Source organism: Cetorhinus maximus, chromosome 15 (genome assembly GCF_964194155.1).
Source record: "Cetorhinus maximus chromosome 15, sCetMax3.hap1.1, whole genome shotgun sequence".
NCBI classification, from domain to species: Eukaryota; Metazoa; Chordata; class Chondrichthyes; order Lamniformes; family Cetorhinidae; genus Cetorhinus; species Cetorhinus maximus.
The window spans coordinates 31,261,466-31,283,212 of NC_135893.1; the positions used below are offsets into that span (position 1 = coordinate 31,261,466).

The window sequence follows — 21,747 nt, forward strand, 5'->3', positions numbered from 1 at the left end:
AGAATTACACAGTACAGAAGAGGCCCTTCGGCCCATCGTGTCTGCACCGGCACGTGAGAAACACCTGACCTACCTACCTAATCCCATTTACCAGCACTTGGCCCATAGCCTTGAATGCTATGATGTGCCAAGTGCTCATCCAGGTACTTTTTAAAGGATATGAGGCAACCCGCCTCCACCACCCTCCCAGGCAGTGCATTCCAGACTGTCACCACCCTCTGGGTAAAAAAGTCTTTCCTCACATCCCCCCAAAACCTCCTGCCCCTCACCTTGAACTTATGTCCCCTTGTGACTGACCCGTCAACTAAGGGGAACAGCTGCTCCCTATTCACCCTGTCCATGTCTCTCATAATCTTGTACACTTCGATCAGGTCGTCCCTCAGTCTTCTCTGTTCCAACGAAAACAACCCAAGTCTATCCAACTTCTCTTCATAACTTAAATGTTTCATCCCAGGCAACATCCTGGTGAATCTCCTCTGCACCCCCTCCAGTGCAATCACATCTTGTGCCATGCAGATGGTGGACTTGTGCCATGCAGGTGGTGGACATCCTTAGAGGAGTCAGGTTGTGAGATATCACAGAATTTCCCACTTGTGACCTGCTCTAGTAGTCACATGTTTATGTGGCTAGTCCCCAGTTAAGTTTCTGGTCAGTGGTAATCCCCATGATGTTGTTGGGGGTTCAGTGATGGTAATGACATTGAACGTCAAGAAAAAATGTTTAGTTTCTCTCACTTTGGACATGGCCATTGCCTTGCACTTGTGTGGGGTACATTTACATGTCACTTAACAGCCCAAGCCTAAATGTTGTCCATGTCCTTGCTCCATACAAACATCAATATCTGAGGCAATGTACACTTGGTAATCATCAGCAAATATTCCCTTTTCTGACCTTTTAATGGAGGGAAGGTCATTGATGAAGCAACTGCAGATGCTTGGACATAGAACACTGCCCTGAAGAACCCCTGCAATAACATCCTGGGGCTGGGATGATTGGCCTCCAACAGCCACAACCACCTTCCTTTGTGCTAGAAATGATTCAAGCCATTGGAGCGTTTTCTCCCTTATTCCCACTGAATTTTACTAGGACTCCTTGATGCCACAGTAGGTCAAATTCTGCCTCGGTGTCAAGGGTAGCCACTCTCACCTTACCTCTTGAATTCAGCCCTTTAGACCAAGGCTGCAATGAAGTCTGGAGCCGAATGGTACTGGCAAAACCTAAATGGAGCATCAAAGTTATTAATGAGTAAGTGTTGCTCGATATCGTTGTCAGTGACACCTTACATTCCTTTGCTGATGATTGAGTGTAGACTAATGGGGCAGTAGTTGGCCAGATTGGATTTGTCCTGCTTTTCGTGGACAGGATATATCTGGGCAATTTCCACATTGCCAGGTAGGTGTCAGTGTTGTAGCTGTACTAGAGCTGGGTGTGTGGCTAGCTCTCGAGCACAGATCTTCAGCACTACAGCTGGGATGTTTTTGGGGTCAATAGCCTTTGCTCTATCCAATGTGTTTAGCTGTTTCTGGAGTCAATCAAATTGGCCGTAAACTGGCATCTGAGTCATGAGACCTTCAGGAGGAGGCAGAGATAGATTATCCACTCGTACAAAAGACAAAGCACTTCAGCTTTGTCTTTTGTACTGATGTGCTGGGCTCTGCCCTCATTGAGGATGGGGTTGTTTGTTTAGACTCCTTATCCACAACTGGATATGGCAGGACTGCAGAGCTTTGATCTAATCTGTTGGTTGTGAAATCGCTTAGCTATGTCTTTTTCACCCATTGCTCAATCTTTGCAAGTTGAACTGATTCATTTTTTAAGGACAATTGCTGATCCATAAAACATTTTATTTTGCAGTTATTACGTGAACAAATACAAAACAGCTCTTGTAATTTTCATTATCTATTAATTGATTCTGTTTCAAACCTCTAACAACAAAAAATGAAATGTGTCACACTAACTCTAATTAAGTGACTTGCTTAATTTTTTCTGGTCATCATATCGCTGTATTTGACGGGCCAAAATGATTTGCTAATGTTCCTCTTTTATTTTGTTAATTTGGGCTGCAGGAAGCAGGGGATCTGCCCCATTCAACTTCTTCCTTGTTGAGTTCGGTCATCCATTCTTGTTCAGGAGAACTTTCAAAATAGACAGCTAACTTCTACCCTCCGTCTTCACCCCCAGTGCCACTTGAATGGATTTTGGCATATCCTGGTTAGGGGACATACTGCTTTCGCAATGGTAGTTTCTGTAAACAGATTATATTGGTCAATTAGTTGGTTAACCCTATGCAGCAGAAGGGTTTTAAGGATTCCATAGCCCATCAATGAGAGGGGTCTCACACACACTGACTGGACACAAGTATTGTGTTGGATGACAACCCAGAATTTTGTGCTGGAGCTCCAGCCTTCCTAAAGCAGGATTGGAACTTTACGCCTACTGGCTCAGAGGCAGAAATGCTAACATTAAGCCAGTTGCTCACTTCTCCCCCACTTGCCAATGATGGCTTCAAATGAATAGCAACTAATTGTAAAATGTCAATGGGTTAGAAAGTCTTTTAATACAAAATTGAATGTTTCCCTTGGTCACAGTATAAGAAAATCATGAGGATAATGTAGTTTCAAGAGTTAATCATCTCCTGTCAAAAAGCAAAGCATGCAATTTCAATTCAGTTTTTCAGAGTTGGATGCCAGTAAGGAAATTAGGTTTAAATTGAACCATTTTGGTCTCCAGTGAATGTAGAAAAAAGGACATGAATATCATAATAACATTGGTAGACAAGAACATTCTTTTTATTTTATTCAAAGAAATGTGAACTACTCCAAACCCCCTTGAGGAGAGCTAACCAAAGTATGGAAAGTAATAAAGAAGAAAAACGGTCTCAAAGAAGAAATGTAAATCCATTGTAAACAGATATAAGCGGACAGCATGGGTTTCATCTGATGCAAGGGTTATGGGAATTTCATCAAGTTTTAATCCCATTTTTGTGTCTCTGCTCAATTTGGTGGCTTATTGCGAAATTTTGTAATGCAAGCTGGAATTTTTCCCCATTTTTGTATTTGCTAATTATCAACATAATATGGGAAAATAACATTTAAAAAATACCTGTCATAGATTATCATGCATCAAAGCAGTGGCTTTGATTCTCTAGTTTCTGCCATACAGATAGCTTTGGGATCAGCAATATTTGTACACAAAATATAATTCTCAATTAAAACTACACAATGAAGTACCTGGGAGAAGAATCCTAATTGTTTTTGTATTGACAGATGCATTTGTTAATATTGTGCATTTATTTAAAATTAATTTCAATTCATTTCACACTAATTTTAAGGAATTGAGTTTAAAAAATCAAATATACATTTGCAGCCAATAGCAACAAATGACAGATTTGCCAGCTTGACTAGTACTTTCACCCCTGAATGAGAAAGCTAAGAGTCAAATCCCACTTTCCAACTTAAGCACATATGTAGGCTTATTGACTTTCAGATAAGACCTTAAAGTAAGGACATGTTCTTGTGGGTAAAGCAAGATCTCATGGTACTTTCTGAAGAAAAGAGAGTTCTTCTGGTCACCTGGCCAACATTCCTTCCTTTGACTGATGAACTGATTTTTCAGTTCATTTACTGCTTGTGTAGTCTTGCCACGTACAAATTGGCTGCTGCATTGGACTACATTAAAAGTGACCGTACTTCAAAAATGAAGTTGGATATTCAGCACTTTTCGACATCTTTGAGTAATGATTGGGTACAATATAACTGGCAATTTTTTTTACCCTCACCAGTGAGGGAGGGGCAATTAAAAGCACCAGTTAATCATCAAAACAAGTGATTATTGCTGTCTGGGAACTTGCAGCATGCATCTTAACTGCCATGTTCATCTGCAAAATAACGGTAACTGCATTTCGGAAAGTAATTAAATGCCTTGAAGTGCTTTGTGACATTCTGAGTATGTGACAACTGGACTTATTTTGTAGTCATTTTATTATAGTAATTATGTATGGATTGACATCATGGTGCATGGAGCATATGGCATGCCTTTTTCATTATAAGTGATTTTCTTTCTCTTGGCAATTTTTTCCTCTCCTGGAGGCATTCACTCTTCATGTGTGCCTCTGCAGTAAGTTTAGGCAAACTGTTTGCTCATCGCAGCCCGTTGTCATCCAGTGTACAAATGTTTCTAATTGGGTAATGATCAGGAGCAAAAGCCCTAGAACAGTAGCTACCATCAAGTAGGAAAATGCAAGTTAATTAGTGTAGGGCAAGCTCTCTCAAAAAGGAATGATCAGTTAGTTCATCCATTTTTAGTGGCTAACGGCAAAATGTTGAGCAGGGTCCTGGAAGAATTCCCTTCTCTTCCTCAAAACGTGTCATGGGATTTTTATTGTCTAGCTGAAATACCTGAACAGGCAAAGGCAATGGGGCCAGTTGTAACACGGAGCAGAGCTCAGCTAACTCTACTATTTTCATTATTCTGCCATTATTTTTGCACTGTCATCAATGATGGCATCCATGGCACTAATCTAAATGTGTTGTTTTAAAGTATAATATCTAACATTGGCAGCTATTGGAAATGTTTTGCCCCAGTTCTTCAGTAGCAACAATAGAACTCATACTTCAGTGAATAGATGTATAATATTTTTGAACTTTTGGTTCTGTTTTTGTCACATAAGTTCTGTAGGCCCAGGAAAAAATAAATAAACCTGACCACAGTGCTTGCATCAATTTTAAAAGACAGATGGATACATTTGGCAGAAGGTTGTTGAAATGTGACATAAAAACTTACTCTCTGATATTTGAGATTAACCTAATGGGTGGACTTGATCCTATATGTTCCTTAAGGAATTGGGGTACATGAAGGAGATGGGTTAATTAACTATGCCTGTTTAATCTGTTATATAATCATGGTCTACTTGTCGATTACCTTAGAAAATTGGAGAGCGCTTCTGCCATATTTTTCCTGAAATTGGCCTTTTTTTAAATTTTTCGCTCAGGAGCTAATATTATTGTTAATGGGTGAAGGTAGTGTATAGAGTTTTATCATCTAATGCATAGGATGAGTGCCGTGACCTTGCTTCGTTTCACTTTTTATATGCCTACAAATTGTGAACAGTAAAACATAAGCAGTAAATGTTGAGTCCTTGTTCTTTAGGCCATGGTCTCCTGTCAGATGCTGTCAGAACTGGAAGAGGTAATCCAATACAAGCTGGTTCCAGAGCGCAGGGAGATCATCAGACAAACCTGGTGGGAACGACTTCAGGCAAGTTAACATTTATTCCAATACCTTTGGCAAGCTGAGACGGGGTACGCATTTGCCGTTCAACCAGTTGAACATTTTGTGGAGCTGCCTTGGCTGTCCAGGAAGAGTCAGTGGATATCAGTCAGGAGTAGGAGCCCATGATTATTTTTCATTTTACACAAGGAACATAAACGCTGGCTGGCAGATTAGTCATGAGCCAAGCATGATTGCAGAAATATTGGGCTGGATTTTGCCCTCCCCCATCAGTGGGTTTGCAGGCAGGGGGTACGTAAAATCCAGTGGCTGGCTTTCCCGCCACTTACCCACCCATCCTTGACCTGTCTGAAATTTTATGGAGGGGCTGCGGAGGTGTTGGGCGGCTTGCCCACCCTTGGGCCTAATGAAACCTTTAAGTAGCCAAGTAATGGCCACTTAAAGGCTTCATCTCGCCGTCACCAGTATTTTACCTGTGGCAGTGGGAGACCCAGCGGCTTTAGCTGTGCGAATGATGTCGCGCAGAGGGGTGAACCTCTATTGTGAGCCCTCTGGGTCCGTCAGAGGCACCCTGCTTTAACCCTTATCCCTGGCCTCCTGAACACACCCCTGCCTCTACCCGTTCACCTCCCTCGCCCAGATCTTGAACCTTGAATTTACCTCGGTTCCTCAGCATGGTGAGACTGCCTGTAGTCCCAACAGTGGCCAGTGCTCCCACTGATGCTGCGGGGACTACAGAGCTGTCTGCCAATCCGATCGGCCGGCAGCTCTATTAAGGTGGGCTTCCTCTCAAGATAGGGCCAGAAGTCTTGCCTTAAAGTAATTAACACTGCTCCCAGCATTAAATTGCTGCAGGACAGTCATCAGGATTGTGGCCAGACACCCGACTCCCCAACCTTTTGGCTGGTGGGGGTGGGGAATCGAGGTGCCTGTAAAATCTGTATTGATACAGAAACTTACATTTCTTGCATCAGAAGTAGTACTTCTATTTTTTCAGCTCTTGTGTGGATAATTGAGATTTGCTTTCAAAAACGGATAAGATGCCATTGCATATTCTTAACTTTAGTGCCAGAACTATTCTCTACAAATCTATAAATCTAGTACAGTTATTTTCAGAAGCCACCAGCTATATTTAGTTTCCAAACTCTGCTTTTTAAAGAAAGACCTATGTCCCCTATAGGGTTTATTTTGCATTATTTGTAAGATTCAAAGCTTTTCCATACACAGCTTCAAGGCCAGGATCATTTCAATTTGTTTTTTCTGGTGCATATTTGAAGGAAAGCAGAAGTATGTTGAGACAAGTGCCCCATTTTATGTTAAACAAAATTTGTGAAATTTCTTTTTAAGACAACATTCAAGTTTCGTTTATATATTCCAGACTCTGCAAGTAAAAATATGCAGGACATTTGAAGCTGTTTTTAATTCATGACTATTACAATCAAGTGATTATATGCCCAATTACTGGCTGCATCTGAAGATGAATAGACCAAATAATCCCTTATTTCATAAATCATAGCTTTTAAGGTTTTAATTTAGTTTTATAGGAGTGTGCTTTTCCAATTTGTTTTTTATTTTATCCATTCATTGGCCACTGACATTGGCAGGCATAGCCCAATGATGTAAGCCAGATCAGATGGTGTTGTATGCACTAATAATGAGATCTTTGGTTGTGTTTCTATATCACACTGCCAAGTCAATGATTTAATGTTTCTTTTCTCCCCCCACTTTCTACTCTTCTCTCATAAAGGCATTAACTCATGCTGAGACTCATTTCTAAATTGCTGGCAGCCCTCTGGTACTGCATTCAACTGGCAATTCTTCATGTGTAAGCCAGACAGTATTAGCAGGTTATTTTACTTCATGTGTAGCTCCCATAGCTGAGTCCAGTGCTGTTCACACTTGACATCTACATATCCATATTTTCCAGCTGGTGATAGCTATCTAGAGTGGGTACTGGAACTGATTTTTCCCTTCTTCTGTTGTCTCGACTGAAATCAGCTAACCTCGTTTAAACCAAAGGGAGAGTTTGACTCATTTTGAGCTTAATGCCACCACCATGTGACAAAAAGTCATAAGGACTTGAAACACTAACTCTGTTTCTCTCTCCACAGATGCTTCCAGACCTGCTGAGTTTTTCCAGCTTTTTCTGTTTTTATTTCAGATTTCCAGCATCGCAATATTTTGCTTTTATCAGACTATAAACACTTGTTCACCTCTAATTTTCTCTGATTTCCTCCACAGGGATGCCAGCAGGTAGTAGAAGACTGGCAACGAATCCTAATGGTTCGCTCCCTTGTCATTGGCCCACATGAAGATATGAGGACTTGGTTAAAGTATGCAAGTCTCTGTGGCAAGAATGGACGTTTGGTAAGAAGACACAGGAGGAAATGCAGTTTCGGGACTTTATCAACCTCACTTATGGTTTAACTTTTGAGTTATGAAATTACTTTGTTTTTGACAGTGATAAAAGTATGATCCAATTACTTTGTGAGTGAACAGACTAACTATAAAGTCATGACTTTTGCTTTAAAAACAACACTACCACAGTTCATAAAATGTTCCTTCATAAAATTTTCATTAAGAATCAATCTCCAATGAAATCGCACACAGGAAGAGAAGACCAAATGAAAAGGGTTATTCGAGGGCTGGAGATAATTGAACCATGGTGTGCAAGCGCAGTTCTGTCCCATTTATTCATTCCAATCTTATTTTTATACCTGCATTATAAATTCTTCCACTTTATAATATGGGCTTTGTAAACATGGCCCGCTGTAACTACACACTGCAGTTCCTGAACTTAAATGAAGTTGTGAATAGAACATGAGATGTTTGCACTGGCAGTTTCCAACATAAATGTAGACATGAAAACTTATATTGGGAAAAGTTGACAGGAAATGTGTGAAGACATAAAATATAAATATAGAAAAATAATAAGTGAAACTTTGTTACTTTTTCTGGGATTATTTTTCAAATATGCTCTGTATACAACTGCTCTGTTTTTAGGCCCTGGCTCATAAGACCCTGGTACAGCTGCTTGGCGTAGATCCTTCAAAGCACCTTGATCAGCCGTTGTCAACCGTTCACCCCCATGTCACCTATGCTTATATGAAGTACATGTGGAAGAGCGCCCGCAAGGTAGGTTCCAACTCATAGTGTATTGCATAGGAATTATAGCCTGCAGTTAGTTCTCATGAGTTAATAAACTTAATGTCACTTCTTCTTAAAGGAATAGTTCTAAATCATTGTATTTTATGATTAGAGAAATATTAAATACATAGCATAGATAAGATAAAATAAGATGGAATACATAGGACCACAGATATGAACTAGTGGAAAATAACTTAGGAGCAGGTGTCAGAAGGAACTGCTCAGCTGAAAAAATGATGATTGTAATAAGCTGCAAGGTACAACTTCAGTGTGTTCGGCGATTCAAAAGAATCAGATGGTAGGCTGAGGAAGTTAGAATAATGGAAGGTGAAGCTTAATTGGGCCCAACGGCTTTTTCTCATAATGTTTCCTATATTTTGGGAAAAAAATTGCTCAATATTCTGTTCCTTTCCTGTTAAGTTAGCTGCAGAACTTGTGTTGTATGAAATGACTTCTTTAGCTGTTTCATCCTGATGACTATGTTGAGATAATTTACTTCTTGCACAACACTTTAAATATACTGTAACTAATTTGTGTTACTTGTGTCATATCTTTTCAATTCCAACTAAATGTAATTTATAAGTTTAAGACTTCTGATGCCAATAGTTATTGCTACCTGTCCAGGTCTCCAGCTTCATTCTGCAGTGGCTTCTTACTGTAACACTTTTAATATTTTCTGGACCACATTTCAATAGCATCCTTTCTAGTTGTGAGATTATTACTCTCACTACAGTATTTCATTCTTTTATTTTTGTACTTTAGTAACTGAGCAATTGACTGTCTCTATTAAGGAACTTATTCTCCCACTCACAATGACCATCTTAAACACATGTTTTTTCTCAGATCAACAGCAGTGTAGTGCTTTCCCTGGATCGTGTTTCAATTCAAGCAGCAGTATCACAGTCATTGCCTCAGTAATGAAAGAAATTTGAAAAAGACAATTGCAATTGACTGGTACAGATGGTATTATCATTGGATTGAAACTCAATTTTTTTTAAAGTAGTGTTCTAGTGAAAAAAGATCATTTTTATTTCCGCCTAGTCTGTAGTGGCAGCAAGGCAATTAGCATGGCAACATTGAGGAGCTAAAACAACACAAGAACAAGTTTTCTAATTATGTAACCCTCATAACTCTGGTGTGGTTAATTTGCTACAGTGAATTCCCTCGTAGTTTTTTTTCGTAATTGCATGTTGCAACTATTTACCCAATAAGCTACAGATAAATGTCCAATGACAAACCACCCAATGACGGTTCGGTGTTGCCAGAAGGCTATCCAATCAGTCAGTGTGAACATTTACCCTGCACCTGAGCAAACTGTCCTAATCACATTTACCTACTTTGTCCCCGTGTCCCTTAATTCTGGAAATTATCTGTGCAGCCTCACCATTCCATGTGTAAAGACGTTTTTTTCTTGCTTCTAGTTCTCTTACATTTAATCTAGTATTTATGGTCACTCGACCTAAACCCCTCAACTTAAGCCAAATATCTCTTACGATTGTACAGTATGATTCTCTATGTTCCCTTAATTTGTTGTCTCACATTAGTTCCAGTATTAGTGCTTCATACTATTATTCTGCAACTCAAATGCTCGCTACCAATACAGTTCATTTGAAAAGGCCTCAACCAATAAATTCACATGTTGCTTTTATCATTTTAATTGGGCATCCTATTCATTTAAAATAAGTCTTGCTTCTAGCACATCTCAAGTTTCACATTTCAAAGCTTCAAAAGTATTGCTAAAGAATGGTTAGTTCAAAGCTAGTTTCTTTTGACCAGGAGCTGAAAATATATAAGCACCTACCAATTTCCATCACCAAGTCTTAGACTCTAATTGATGTCAGGGCTTAAAGCAACTACTCTTTATGGCCATTAAAGGGCCATAAGAACAAGTTAAATGGCGCTATACCTGACAGCAGAATAACACAATAACTTGCATTTATAATTCCTTTAATGTAGCAAAACATCCCAAGGCATTTGGTAGAAATCACAAAAATAGATGCTGAGCTGCAGTAGGAGCTATTAGGAGACGTGTCCATCTGATATGTAGCCTGGCTTGTGCTTTTATGCAAAATGTACTGATTATTTTGAGACAGGGTATTGCCTGTTCTGAAAGAAGGTGACAGCAGTAAATAAGGATTGGGGCTGGTTGTCAAACTGTGCATCAGTGATCTGCCAGTGAAGTCTGAATGAAAAATTTCCTAACTTGACAGCAGATTGTAACCTTTATAAAATTTTGCAAAGAGTTAAATCAGATCTGTATATTAATGTAAGCCTGTTTCATGTGTTTTATTTTGCTGTAAGTCAGAGCTTGGCATGCAATGATTTGCATCTGCTCACTTCATTTTTGCCATGTGCTTGCAAATTGTGTAGGGTTTTTTTGGAAATTTGACTGGCTGCACTTCCAATGATTGCATATTTTCTCTCCTTTTTCTAAATTATTCTGTTGATATAGAAGCACCAGTCAGCACTTTGCTAAATTATTGCTGTTAAAATTAAACACCTAATTCAGACTATTGGTAAACGGGGACACCGTAGATAAAAACAGACCAGGTCATCTTCAATCATTTCCTTTTTTTCTTGCTGTTCATATCCTACTGTGTGTTGCAATGATTCTACCATCATGCTGCGTCCCAGAAAACAAAACTAGTCTGGCTCCTTTCCAGCACACATTCCAACTCACTCTGTCCTCTGAAACTTCATCTATCATGACTGTTTTGTTTCTTAATTGGGCATCATGCTTGCTAGGCCAGCATTTATTTCCCATCTCTAATTGTCCTTGAGAAGGTGTTGGTGAGCTGCCTTTTTGAATCGCTGCAGTCCTTGTAGAACGTCCACTGTGCTGTTGGGGAGGGAACTCCAGCGTTTTGACCCAGCTAGCATGGGGGCCAGGAGGAGCAGTTGGAAATTTAGTGGGAATTGGAGCAAGGGAGCAGGAGGTAAACCTGGAGTGAAGTAAGTCAGATTGGGTAAATATGGCAGATTTCTTAAAGGACACCAGTGAACCAAATGGGTTTTCAGTTTCACAGTCACCATTACTAATGCTAGCTTTGCACGCCCTCACCCCGACTCCCGTGTGCGCTGACCCCAACCCCCGCATGCCCTATCCAGATTTATTTAATTCATTGAACTTAAATTCCCCCAGCTGCTGTGGTAGGTTTTGAACTTATTTCTCTGGAGCATTAGTCCATTGGCTGTGTTCACCTATTCATCAGCTTTTTAAACCACTAAAGGAAGAACGTTGGGACAATAGAGAAGCAACTGCACAGGTTTACTAGAATGTTGCCTGGTATAATACAAAGAAAGACAAATTGGACTGTTTTCATTGCAGTTGTGCAAATTATGGGCATTTTAATGGAGATGTTTAAAATTAGCTGTACTGTAGATATAAGATTCAGGGTAAAGAATTTAAGACAGAGCAGTAGAAATATATTTGCTAGGTTACACTACCAATATTAGTAATTGAAGGAGACACCATGTCAACACTTAAGAATAGGTTTGGTAGATGGTTCGTCGAAATAATGGAATGTGGGAAAAGAATGAGCGCAAGGCATCAGGACTTCTGCTCATGAGTTGGATAATCACGAACACGAACTGGTTGGGTTGAATGGCTTGCTTCCATGTTGTAATTTCTATATAATTTAAATGGGCTGGAGGGCACCACCGTGACCGCAGGATTAGAAGACACCAGTGTGAACTCTGGCCTACACAAAACTAGTGAGGAACTAAAGGCTACCAGTGTACAATTATTGAGCCTCAGATGAGACTATGTATCAAAAGAAATGGTTATTATTAATTTGTTAACAAAATAGTAGATATGAACATACAAATTAGGAGCAGCTGTAGGTCGTTCCACCCCTTTAGCCTGCTCCGCCATTTGATAAGATCATGGCTGATCTGATTGTGGCCTCAACTCTACTTTCCTGTCTACCCCCTATAACCTTTGACTCCCTTGTTAATCAAAAACCTGTGTGACTCAGCCTTAAAAATATTCAATGACTGTCTCCACTGCTGTCTGGGGGGAGAGAATTCCATGTACTAATGACCTTCTGAGAGAAAAAACATCTCATCGCCGTGTTAAATAACCCCTTATTTTTAAACTATATCCCCTAGTTCTAGTATCTCCCACAAGGGATAATATCCTCTCGACATCCATCCTGTCAGGCCCCCTCAGGATCTTATATGTTTCAATAAGATCTCCTATCATTCTTCTAAACTCCAGTGGATACAGGTCCAATCTATCTAACCTGTCCTCATAAGATGCAGAATAATCTCAAAGTAGAAGCAGCAAGATATGAATCGTTTGCCTTCCTTTTTTTGGAAAAAAAGTGTTGATACCTGGTTAACAGAGTTGAACTAAATTGTAGTTTTCATCAAACACTCTGGGGACTGTAGTCCTGAACTATTGGGACCAGGAAATTGCTGTACCATGGAAAATAATCAACCCAAGATGAGTAAGGTTTGACGAACAGCTATTCTATTTTCTGTGATTATATTTGTTAATTGTTTTACATCAAGGGTGGAGACCATTCTAGGACAAATTATGCATGACACTTTAGTTGAGGCAGTGGGGAGGGGGTGGGCTTATGGGCTTGACAGGCTTGACGGGCCAGATGGCCTCATATTGGGAGGCCGACCTAAATCCCTCAGAATCTCCTCTCAAATGTCTTAGCTACTTCATGCGTAAACAGTAGCATGAAATTGCTAAACAGACATTGTTACCACATTAAACTCTGCATTAATTGGTTACAGTTTATTACTGGAGTGTTTCTGTCAAGGCTACATAGCTGTATCTTTTGCCAAGTTCCATTCACCTATCACTTTGTTCTCACTGACTTACATTGGCTCCTAGTCTAACAACATCTTGATTTAAAATTTTCATCCTTGTGTTGAAATCTCTCCATGCCCTCGCCTCTCTTTACCCCTGTAACTTTTGCCAGACCTTTAACCCCCTGAGAACACTCTTTTTCCAACTCTTGCTTCTTGCATCCCCCACTTCCAGCGCCTCACCACTATAGGCATGCCTTCATCCATCTAGGCCCTAAACTCTGGAATTCCCCCGCTCCCTCAAACATCTGCAATACTTGACCTCGCTTCCCTTAAGATCTTCTTTAAAAGTGCCCTCTGTGACTAAGCTCATCCTAATGTCTCTTTCTTTGGATTGGTGTCAATTTTTGTCACATTACATTGCTGAAATGTGCCTTGAGATGTTTACCAATGTTAGCAGTGCAAGTTGTTGTTTTTGAGCTAAATAAATCATCTTTCTTTTTAAAGAGAACATGACCTTGCTTGAATGCTTGAAACTCCAGGGAGGATGAGCGAACTGACCACGGCCCCCGTGGTACAGGGAACCATTCAAGTGGGGGGGGGAAATAGGAACATAGTAGCGGTAGGGGACAGTATAATTAGGGGGATAGATACTGTTCTCTGCAGCCGAGCGTGAGTCCCAAAGGCTTTGTTGCCTGCCCAGTGCCAGGGTTAAGGACGACATCTCAAGGCTGGAGAGGAACTTGGAGTGGGAGGGGAGGGATCCAGTTGTTGTCATCCATGTTAGTACCAATGACATTCATAAGACTAGAAAGGAGGTTCTGTTGAAAGAATTTGAACAGTTAGGAGCTAAATGAAAAAATAGAACCCCCAGGGTAATAATCTTGGGATTACTACCTGAGCCATGGGCAAACTGGCATAGGGTAAATAAAGTCAAGGGGTTAAATGCGTGGCGCAAAGATTGGTGTGGGAGGAATGGGTTTCAGTTCATGGGACACTGGCACCAGTACTGGGGTAGAAGGGAGCTGTACCATTGGGACGGGCTTCACCTGAGCCATGCTGGGACCAATATCCTGGCGAATTGAATAACTATGGCTGTAGAGAGTGCTTTAAACTAAATAGAGAGGGGGAGGGTTCTGGAGTGGGGATACATAGGCTTACAAAGCAAAAGGGTATGGCAGCATTGCAGGGCAGCTATTTAGGTAATGATTCCTAAAGTGTGACAGGAAGGGACAGAGTGTCCAAACATTTGAAAAAGCAGCAAATAGGGTCAAAGGCAGAAAAAAAATTGTTAAAAGGCAAAATTAATGCCTTTTAGTTAAATGCATGCAGTATTCGGAACAAGATAAATGAATTAACGGCAAAAATAGAGGTTAATGGGTATGATTATATAGCCATTACGGAGACATGGTTAAAAGAAGGTCAAAGTTGGGAATTAAATAATCAGGGGTATGTGACTTTTCAAAAGGACAGGCAGGAAGGAAAGGGTGGTGGAGTAGCTTTGTTAGTCCAAGATGGAATAAATACGATAGCAAGAAATGACCTTGGATCGGAAAATGTGGAATCCATATGGGAGGAGGTCAGAAATAACAAGGGGAAGAAGACTCTGGTGAGAGTAGTCTATAGGCCCCCTAACAATAGCTATACTGTAGGACAGAGAATAAATCAGGAGATAATGGGGGTATGTAAAAAAGGCAGACAATTAATCATGGGTGACTTTAATCTTCTTGTAGATTGGGAAAAATCAAATTGGCAGAGGTAGCCACAAGGAAGAATTCATAGAGCATATTAGGACAGAGTATATTAGAACAATATGTTGTGGATCCAACCAGGGATCAGGCTATTTTGGATCTGGTAATGTGTAATGAGGCAGGTTTAATAAATGATCTCAGAGTAAAAGATCCCCTAGGAAACAGTGACCATAACATAGTAGAATTTAGCATTCAGTTTGAGTGTGAGAAACTTGGGTTGGAAACAACTGTGCTAAACTTAAATAAGGGTAATTACAAAGGAATGAGGGTAGACTGGGAAAGACGGTTGATGAACAATGGGAGACGTTTAAGAAAATAGTACATGACTCACAACAAAGATATATCTCAGTGAAGAAGAAGGATTCTAGGAATGGGATAAACCAACCATCGTTAACCAGGGAAGTTAAGGATAGTATTCAAATTGAAAGAAAAAACATACAATTTGGCAAAGATTAGTGGTAAGCCAGAGGAATGCGAAAAACCAACAAAAGATGACCAAAAAATAATAGAGGGAAAAAATAAACTTTGAGGGTAAACTAGCGAGTAATATAAAAAAGTACAGTAAGAGCTTCTTCAAATATATAAAAGGAAGAGAGAGGCCATAGTGGCTTCTTAGAGAATGAAGCTGGGGAAATAATAATGGGGAACCAGGAAATGGCAAAGGAATTGAATAAATACTTTTCATCAGTAGAAGATACTAACAACCTTCCAAAACTACTAAATAATCAATGGGGCAAAAGTCAGGGGGTGGTGGGGAGAGGAAATAATACAATAACTATCACTAGAGAAAAACTAGGGAAACTAACGGGGCTAAAGGCTGATAAGTCCCCTGCACTTGATGGGTTGCATCCTAGGACATGAAAGGAGGTAGCTACAGAGATAGTGGATGCACTGGTAGAAATCTTCCAAGAATCCTTAGAATCTGGAAAAGTCCCAGAGGACTGGAAAACGGCCATTGTAACACCCTTATTCAAAAAAGGTGGGAGACAAAAAACAAGCAGCTATAGGCCAGTTAGCTTATTTAGTATAGTTATTTAGTTTAGTATAAAACAGTATAAATTTCATCACATTTTTACTTCTCTTTAGCTCCGAAGAAGAGGTCATATGGACTCGAAATGTTAACTCTGTTTTTCTCTCCACAGATGCTGTTACACCTGCTGAGTTTTTCCAGGATTTTCTGTTTTTGTTTCAGATTTCCTGCATCCGCAGTATTTTGCTTTTATCTTAGCACTCTCGCCAAGTTTGCGGATGACACCAAAATAGGTGGGAAGCCAAGTGGTGAGGATGACACAAAGTCTACAGAGGGATATAGACAGGTTAAATGATTGGGCACAAACTTGGCAGATGGAATATAATGTGGGAAAATGTGAGGTTATGCACTTTGGCAGGCAGAATAGAGGAGCTGAATATTATTTAAATGGAGAAAGACTGCAGAAAGCTGCAGCACAGAGGGATTTGTGAGTCCTTGTGCATGAATCCCAAAAAGCTAACATGCAAGTTCAGCAGTAATAAGGAAGGCAAATGAAATGTTGGCCTTTATTTCAAAGGGAATGGAGTATAAAAATAGGGAAGTCTTTCTAAAACTATACAAGGCACTAGTTAGACCACACCAAGAATGCTGTGAACAGTTTTGGTCCCCTTATCTAAGGAAAGATACGCTGGCATTGGAGGCAGACCAGAGAAAGTTCACTAGGTTGATCCCGGGTATGGAGGGATTTTCTTATGAGGAGAGATTGAGTAGGTTGAGCCTGTACTCATTGGAGTTTAGAAGAATGAGAGGCTACCTTATTGAAACATATAAGATTCTTAAGGGGCTTGACAGGGTGGATCCTGAGAGGTTGTTTCCCCTTGTGGGAGAGTCTAGGACCAGAGGGCATAATCTCAGAGTAAGGGGTCACCCATTTAAGACAGAGATGAGGAGGAATTTCTTCACTCAGAGGGTAGTGAATCTGTGGAATTCTATATCACAGAGGGTTGTCGAGGTTGGGTCATTATGTATATTCAAGGTGGAGGTAGACAGATTTTTAATCAGTAAGGGAATCAAGGGTTATGGGGAAAAGACAGGAAAGTGGAATTGAGGATTATCAGATCAACCATGATCTCATTGAATGGCAGAGCAGAGTTGATGGGCCGAATGGCCTACTTCTGCTCCTACGTCTTATGGTCTTACTATGAATGGATTCCTTAAGAACGTGCACAACAGCTCCATTTGTTCCAAGTGAACAAAATACCTAGTTTAATTTGTAACATCTAAAAAGCTTCATCAGTTGCACATCACAAATTATTGGCATTACTTAATTTTTGCTTTTTGCATTCCCCCTTTTGCACTTGAAACTGAGTCAGTCGCCTAAATCCAGAAATTAATGTTGGAGGTAATAGCAGTACTTACTGTGCTTACTGTGCTCATGTGACATTCCACTGCTCACTACTTTGTCAAAGGATGTTAACTCATTCAAAATAAGATAATGGATCAGGGAAAGTAGCTGACAAAAGAATATCATACAGTTATATTAAAAGTGCTTCTCATATTGCCTCTATGTGCCAAATGTTTCAGGCACCTCTGCCTAGTTGTGAGGATGAAAAATCAAAGGAAAAGCATCCTTGGGCATCACCTGACCACTCAACTCAACAGCCCACTTGTTAATTTAACGAGCTGTAACTCCTCCACTCCTCCCATTGCTTCTACTGAACTGTGGACCAGCCAGAAGAAGGAAGCAGCTCCTGTGTGAGACAGACAGCTTTACAAAGCTCCTTATAACTGCAAACTATTCCATCCTGAAATATGACTTATGTCACCATAGACTAGCCACATTTTACTGATGTAAACCAGGCTCATTTTAGCGTTAGATGCTGATTTGGCTGCATTGTCAATTTTTTATCCTTCTCTGCCCCCTCCCCTACGAAAAAATTTACAGAGTACTTTCTGAGTAAAAAGTTTGCTTTAACCAGTTGAAACGTTTATGTGACATGTGAGCTGGGCTTTTCATCCTGATAAAGAGATTATTGACTGCAGATCTCTCAGCGTGATATAAGATAATAAAGAATATAGGAAAGATAAACCTAGAGCACATGGATTAAATTTCCAGATAGACCAAAGCCTGGGCACCATTTAAGAAACAGTAGACACTATTGATGGGCAGACTGCAAATTCTTTCCAGATAGATGAATTGAGTTTGACCAAATGCTGTTCATCTGTATTTCCAGAGGTGCAAAGGAGGCACTTGAATAACCTATTATTTGGAACAAGTAAATAATTGCTGCTTTGGTCTGCATGTATCAATTTTATTGGTGATATCGATGATATCACCAGGCCTCCATATGCATAATCCTTGGTGATAATTGTCTATGCCCACCATCATATTGGAACATTGATCCTAACGTGAGAAATGACAAGCAGGAAACAGATGGACAAATCTCTCAATTGAGTTTGGATCGTCATGTTTAACCTCTTTTTAAAGCAGCCTGTTGTGCCAAAAAATGCCAGGTTTTCTGTAAAGGGCAGTTTAAACCTGCAAACAATTGCAGTCCAGTCTCCCTTACAGATTTGATGGTTCCATTTCACTGATGATATTGTGAGTACACTGGTTGATATATTTGTTCATCACAAATTAAGAGTCTAAGTATTTCTACTTGGTGATAAAGTAGATAATGGGGCTTCTACAATAATTGGTTTTCTCATTAAGAAAATTATGCTTCTTGCTGAAGTAGTGTGGAGAATTCATGAATCTGATTATCTTCATAATTGAGGCTACCTGCTCAACTGTCTCAAACCTTGTCCATTTCAGTAGATTGTAAACCTGTTGGCATAACTCCATTATTACTCATACATAACTTAAAAAGCCTGCAGTAATCATTATCACCCTTTCTTTCTATTTCTGCTACCCACCCCACTACAAACTGCAATTTTGTGGTGGTTGTGACAATTCTGATTGGCCTACAAAATATATATGAAGAAGAGCCAGTCTGGGCTCGTTTCCAGAACATAATTAAAGAAGGGTAAATTTCAGGTGCAAGTATGAAAGTATTTTAGAATTGTAGAGTTATTATTACTATAGAATAGATTATTATAGACACAGAGCAGGAAATGATGCATTAATGAGCAGCTGCCACGGTTTTTAACTTTAATTGACATTTTTCTTTTGCCAACTTCATTTGCTTCTTTTACCTATCAACAGAAATGCTGCATGTTATGGTTGGAAACCGTAGGGTAGTGGCTATTGTGATTGTTGCTAAGATTGCATTCAAACCTGATTTTGAAATGCAGGTTGCTGAATAATTTGTCTCTAGGACTGCAAGGTGAGCTGAGGGGAGAAAACTGAAAGAGGTTTAAAAAAAACATACCTTTAAATTCTCTTCATATCACAAAATCTTACAGCCCATACTGATGTACCCTTTGAGATAATTAGTTTTATACCCCTACTCTTTATCCATAACTCATCAATTTCCTCCATTTCAATTATTTATCTTAAAAAGGGATAGAATAATAAAGGAGATAGGAATGGTAAATATAAAGCACATTAAGGGAATCAGTGTCAGAGTGAGAGCAGAGAATTGAACAAGTGCAAAACAAGTTAGGATTTCAATTCTTTTTATTAACTAATCAACCAATGAAAGAGGAGGTAGTTGAGACATGGATGGGCTAACAAATTGATAGTTATTAGAAAGGTTGGCTTTACTAAGTTAATAAGTCCAGGTCTGGGTGACATGCGTCCGATGATACTGACTGAAGTAAGGGTGGAAATTGAAAAGGAGTGGCCATAAACTACCAATTGTCCCTCAAAACAGGTGTGGTGCCAGAGGACTGGAGAACTGAAGTTACACCATTGTTCAAAAAAGGGATTAAGGAAAAACCCAGCACCTCCAGGCCAATTAGCTTAAACTCACTGGTGGGAAAGATGTTAAAAGTGATATTCTGGGACAAAAATTAACAGTCACTTGGACAAGTGTGGACTAATCAAGGAAAGTCAGCTTGAATTTGTTAAAAGCAAATCATGTTTCACTAACTTGATTGAGTTTTTTGATGAGTCATCAGAGAGTTGATTATGGTAAAGTAATTGATGTGTATTGAAACTCTTTCGAGTTATCAACAGTCACAGATTGCAACTCTTTTCGAGTACAATCACAGTTCTTGGTTTCCAGGAGTGGGACATGAACCCACAACCCTCTGATTCAAAGGTGAGGGTGCTATGAACTGAGCCACAGCTGACACCTCCGTAATTGATGTGTAACTCTTTCGAGTTATCAACAGTCACAGATTGCAACTCTTTCGAGTACAATCACAGTTCTTGGTTTCCGGGAGTGGGACATGAACCCACAACCCTCTGATTCAAAGGTGAGGGTGCTATGAACTGAGCCACAGCTGACACCTCAAAATTCTTTCGAGTTATCAACAGTCACAGATTGCAACTCTTTTGAGTACAATCACAGTTCTTGGTTTTCCGGGAGTGGGACATGAACCCACAACCCTCTGATTCAAAGGCGAGGGTGCTATGAACTGAGTCACAGCTGACACCTCCGTAATTGATGTGTATGCGGGCTTTCAAAAGGCATTTGTTAACAAGCCACATAATGAGCTTATCAGCAAAGCTGAAACTCATGAAATAAATGACACAGTGGCAACATCAGTACAAAGTTGGGTGAGTGACAAGAAACCGTAGTGGAGAACAGTTTTTTTGGAGTGGAGGAAGTTTTATTGTGGGGTTCCCCAGGGGATCGGTGTTAGGACCTCTGCTCTTCTTGAAATATATTAATGACCTAGACTTGGATGAACAAGGCACAATTTCAAAATTTGCAGATGACACAAAACTTGGAAGCATAATGAACTGTGAGGAGGATAGTGATAGATTTCAGGAGGACCTAGGCAGGGTGCTGGAATGGGTGGACATGTGGCAGACAAAATTTAATGCAGAGAAGCGTGAAGTGATACATTTTGGTAGGAAGAAAGCGGAGAGGCAACATAAAATAAAGGCCACAATTCTAAAGGGGCTGCTGGAACAGAGATCGGTGAGTATAAGTGCACAAATCATTGAAGGTGACAGGGCAGGTTGAGAAAGTGGTTAATAAGGCATATGGGATTCATGCTTTATAAATAGAGGCATAGAGTACAAAAGCGAGGAAGTTATGATGGACCTTTCTAAGACACTGGTTCAGCCTCAACTGGACTATTATGTCCGACCCTGGGCACTGCACTTTAGGAGGAATGTGAAAGCTCTAGAGAAGGTACAGAAAAATTTGTGCAAATGGTTTCAGGAATGAGGAACTTCAATTACATGGATAGATTGAAGAACCTGGGGCAATTCTTCTTAGAGAAGAGAAGGTTGAGAGGAGATTTAATAGAAATAATCAAAATCATTAGGACTCTGAACAAAGTAGTTAGAGAGAAACTGTTCCCCTTGGCGAATCGGTTGAGAACCAAAGGCCTCACCAATTTAAGGTGAATAACAAAACATAACCAACAATGAGATACAGAAACAATTTTTATGTTGCAAATGGTTAGGATCTGGAATGAGTGTGGGGTTAGGTATATTCAATCATGGCTTTCAAAATGGAACTGGATAAGCAACTGCAGAGAGAATTTGCAGTTAGGGAAAAGGGTGGGGAAGTGGGTTGAACTGATTTGCTGTTGTAGAGAGCCGACATGGACAGGACTCCTCAACCATAGCCATTCCATGAATCTACAATTTCTTGGGCAAGGAGTAGCATCCTCCATTTCTCTCAGCTTCCCTGGCTGATCCCTTTATCAGGCCTCCAACATTGTCATCTCTGATTGCAAAAATAGTTGCTCAAGATGTATGTCTGAGTGGCAGTACCATAAAGCCAGAGTCAAAGGGCAAGATGAGTTTCTGCCACGTTTGGA

At 40.0% G+C, this 21,747-nt stretch overlaps 1 protein-coding gene across 3 annotated transcripts in view; it reads left to right on the forward strand.

Annotated features, from left to right (window-relative positions):
- mtor (mechanistic target of rapamycin kinase) overlaps positions 1–21,747 on the forward strand; it is a 352,436-nt gene that overhangs the window by 260,417 nt on the left and 70,272 nt on the right. For all 3 annotated transcript variants that reach the window (XM_078558210.1, XM_078558212.1, XM_078558211.1), the window contains 3 exons: positions 5,149–5,256; positions 7,471–7,596; positions 8,233–8,364. In XM_078558210.1, coding sequence (XP_078414336.1) covers positions 5,149–5,256; positions 7,471–7,596; positions 8,233–8,364 — 366 coding nt within the window. The remainder of the gene's footprint in view (positions 1–5,148; positions 5,257–7,470; positions 7,597–8,232; positions 8,365–21,747) is intronic.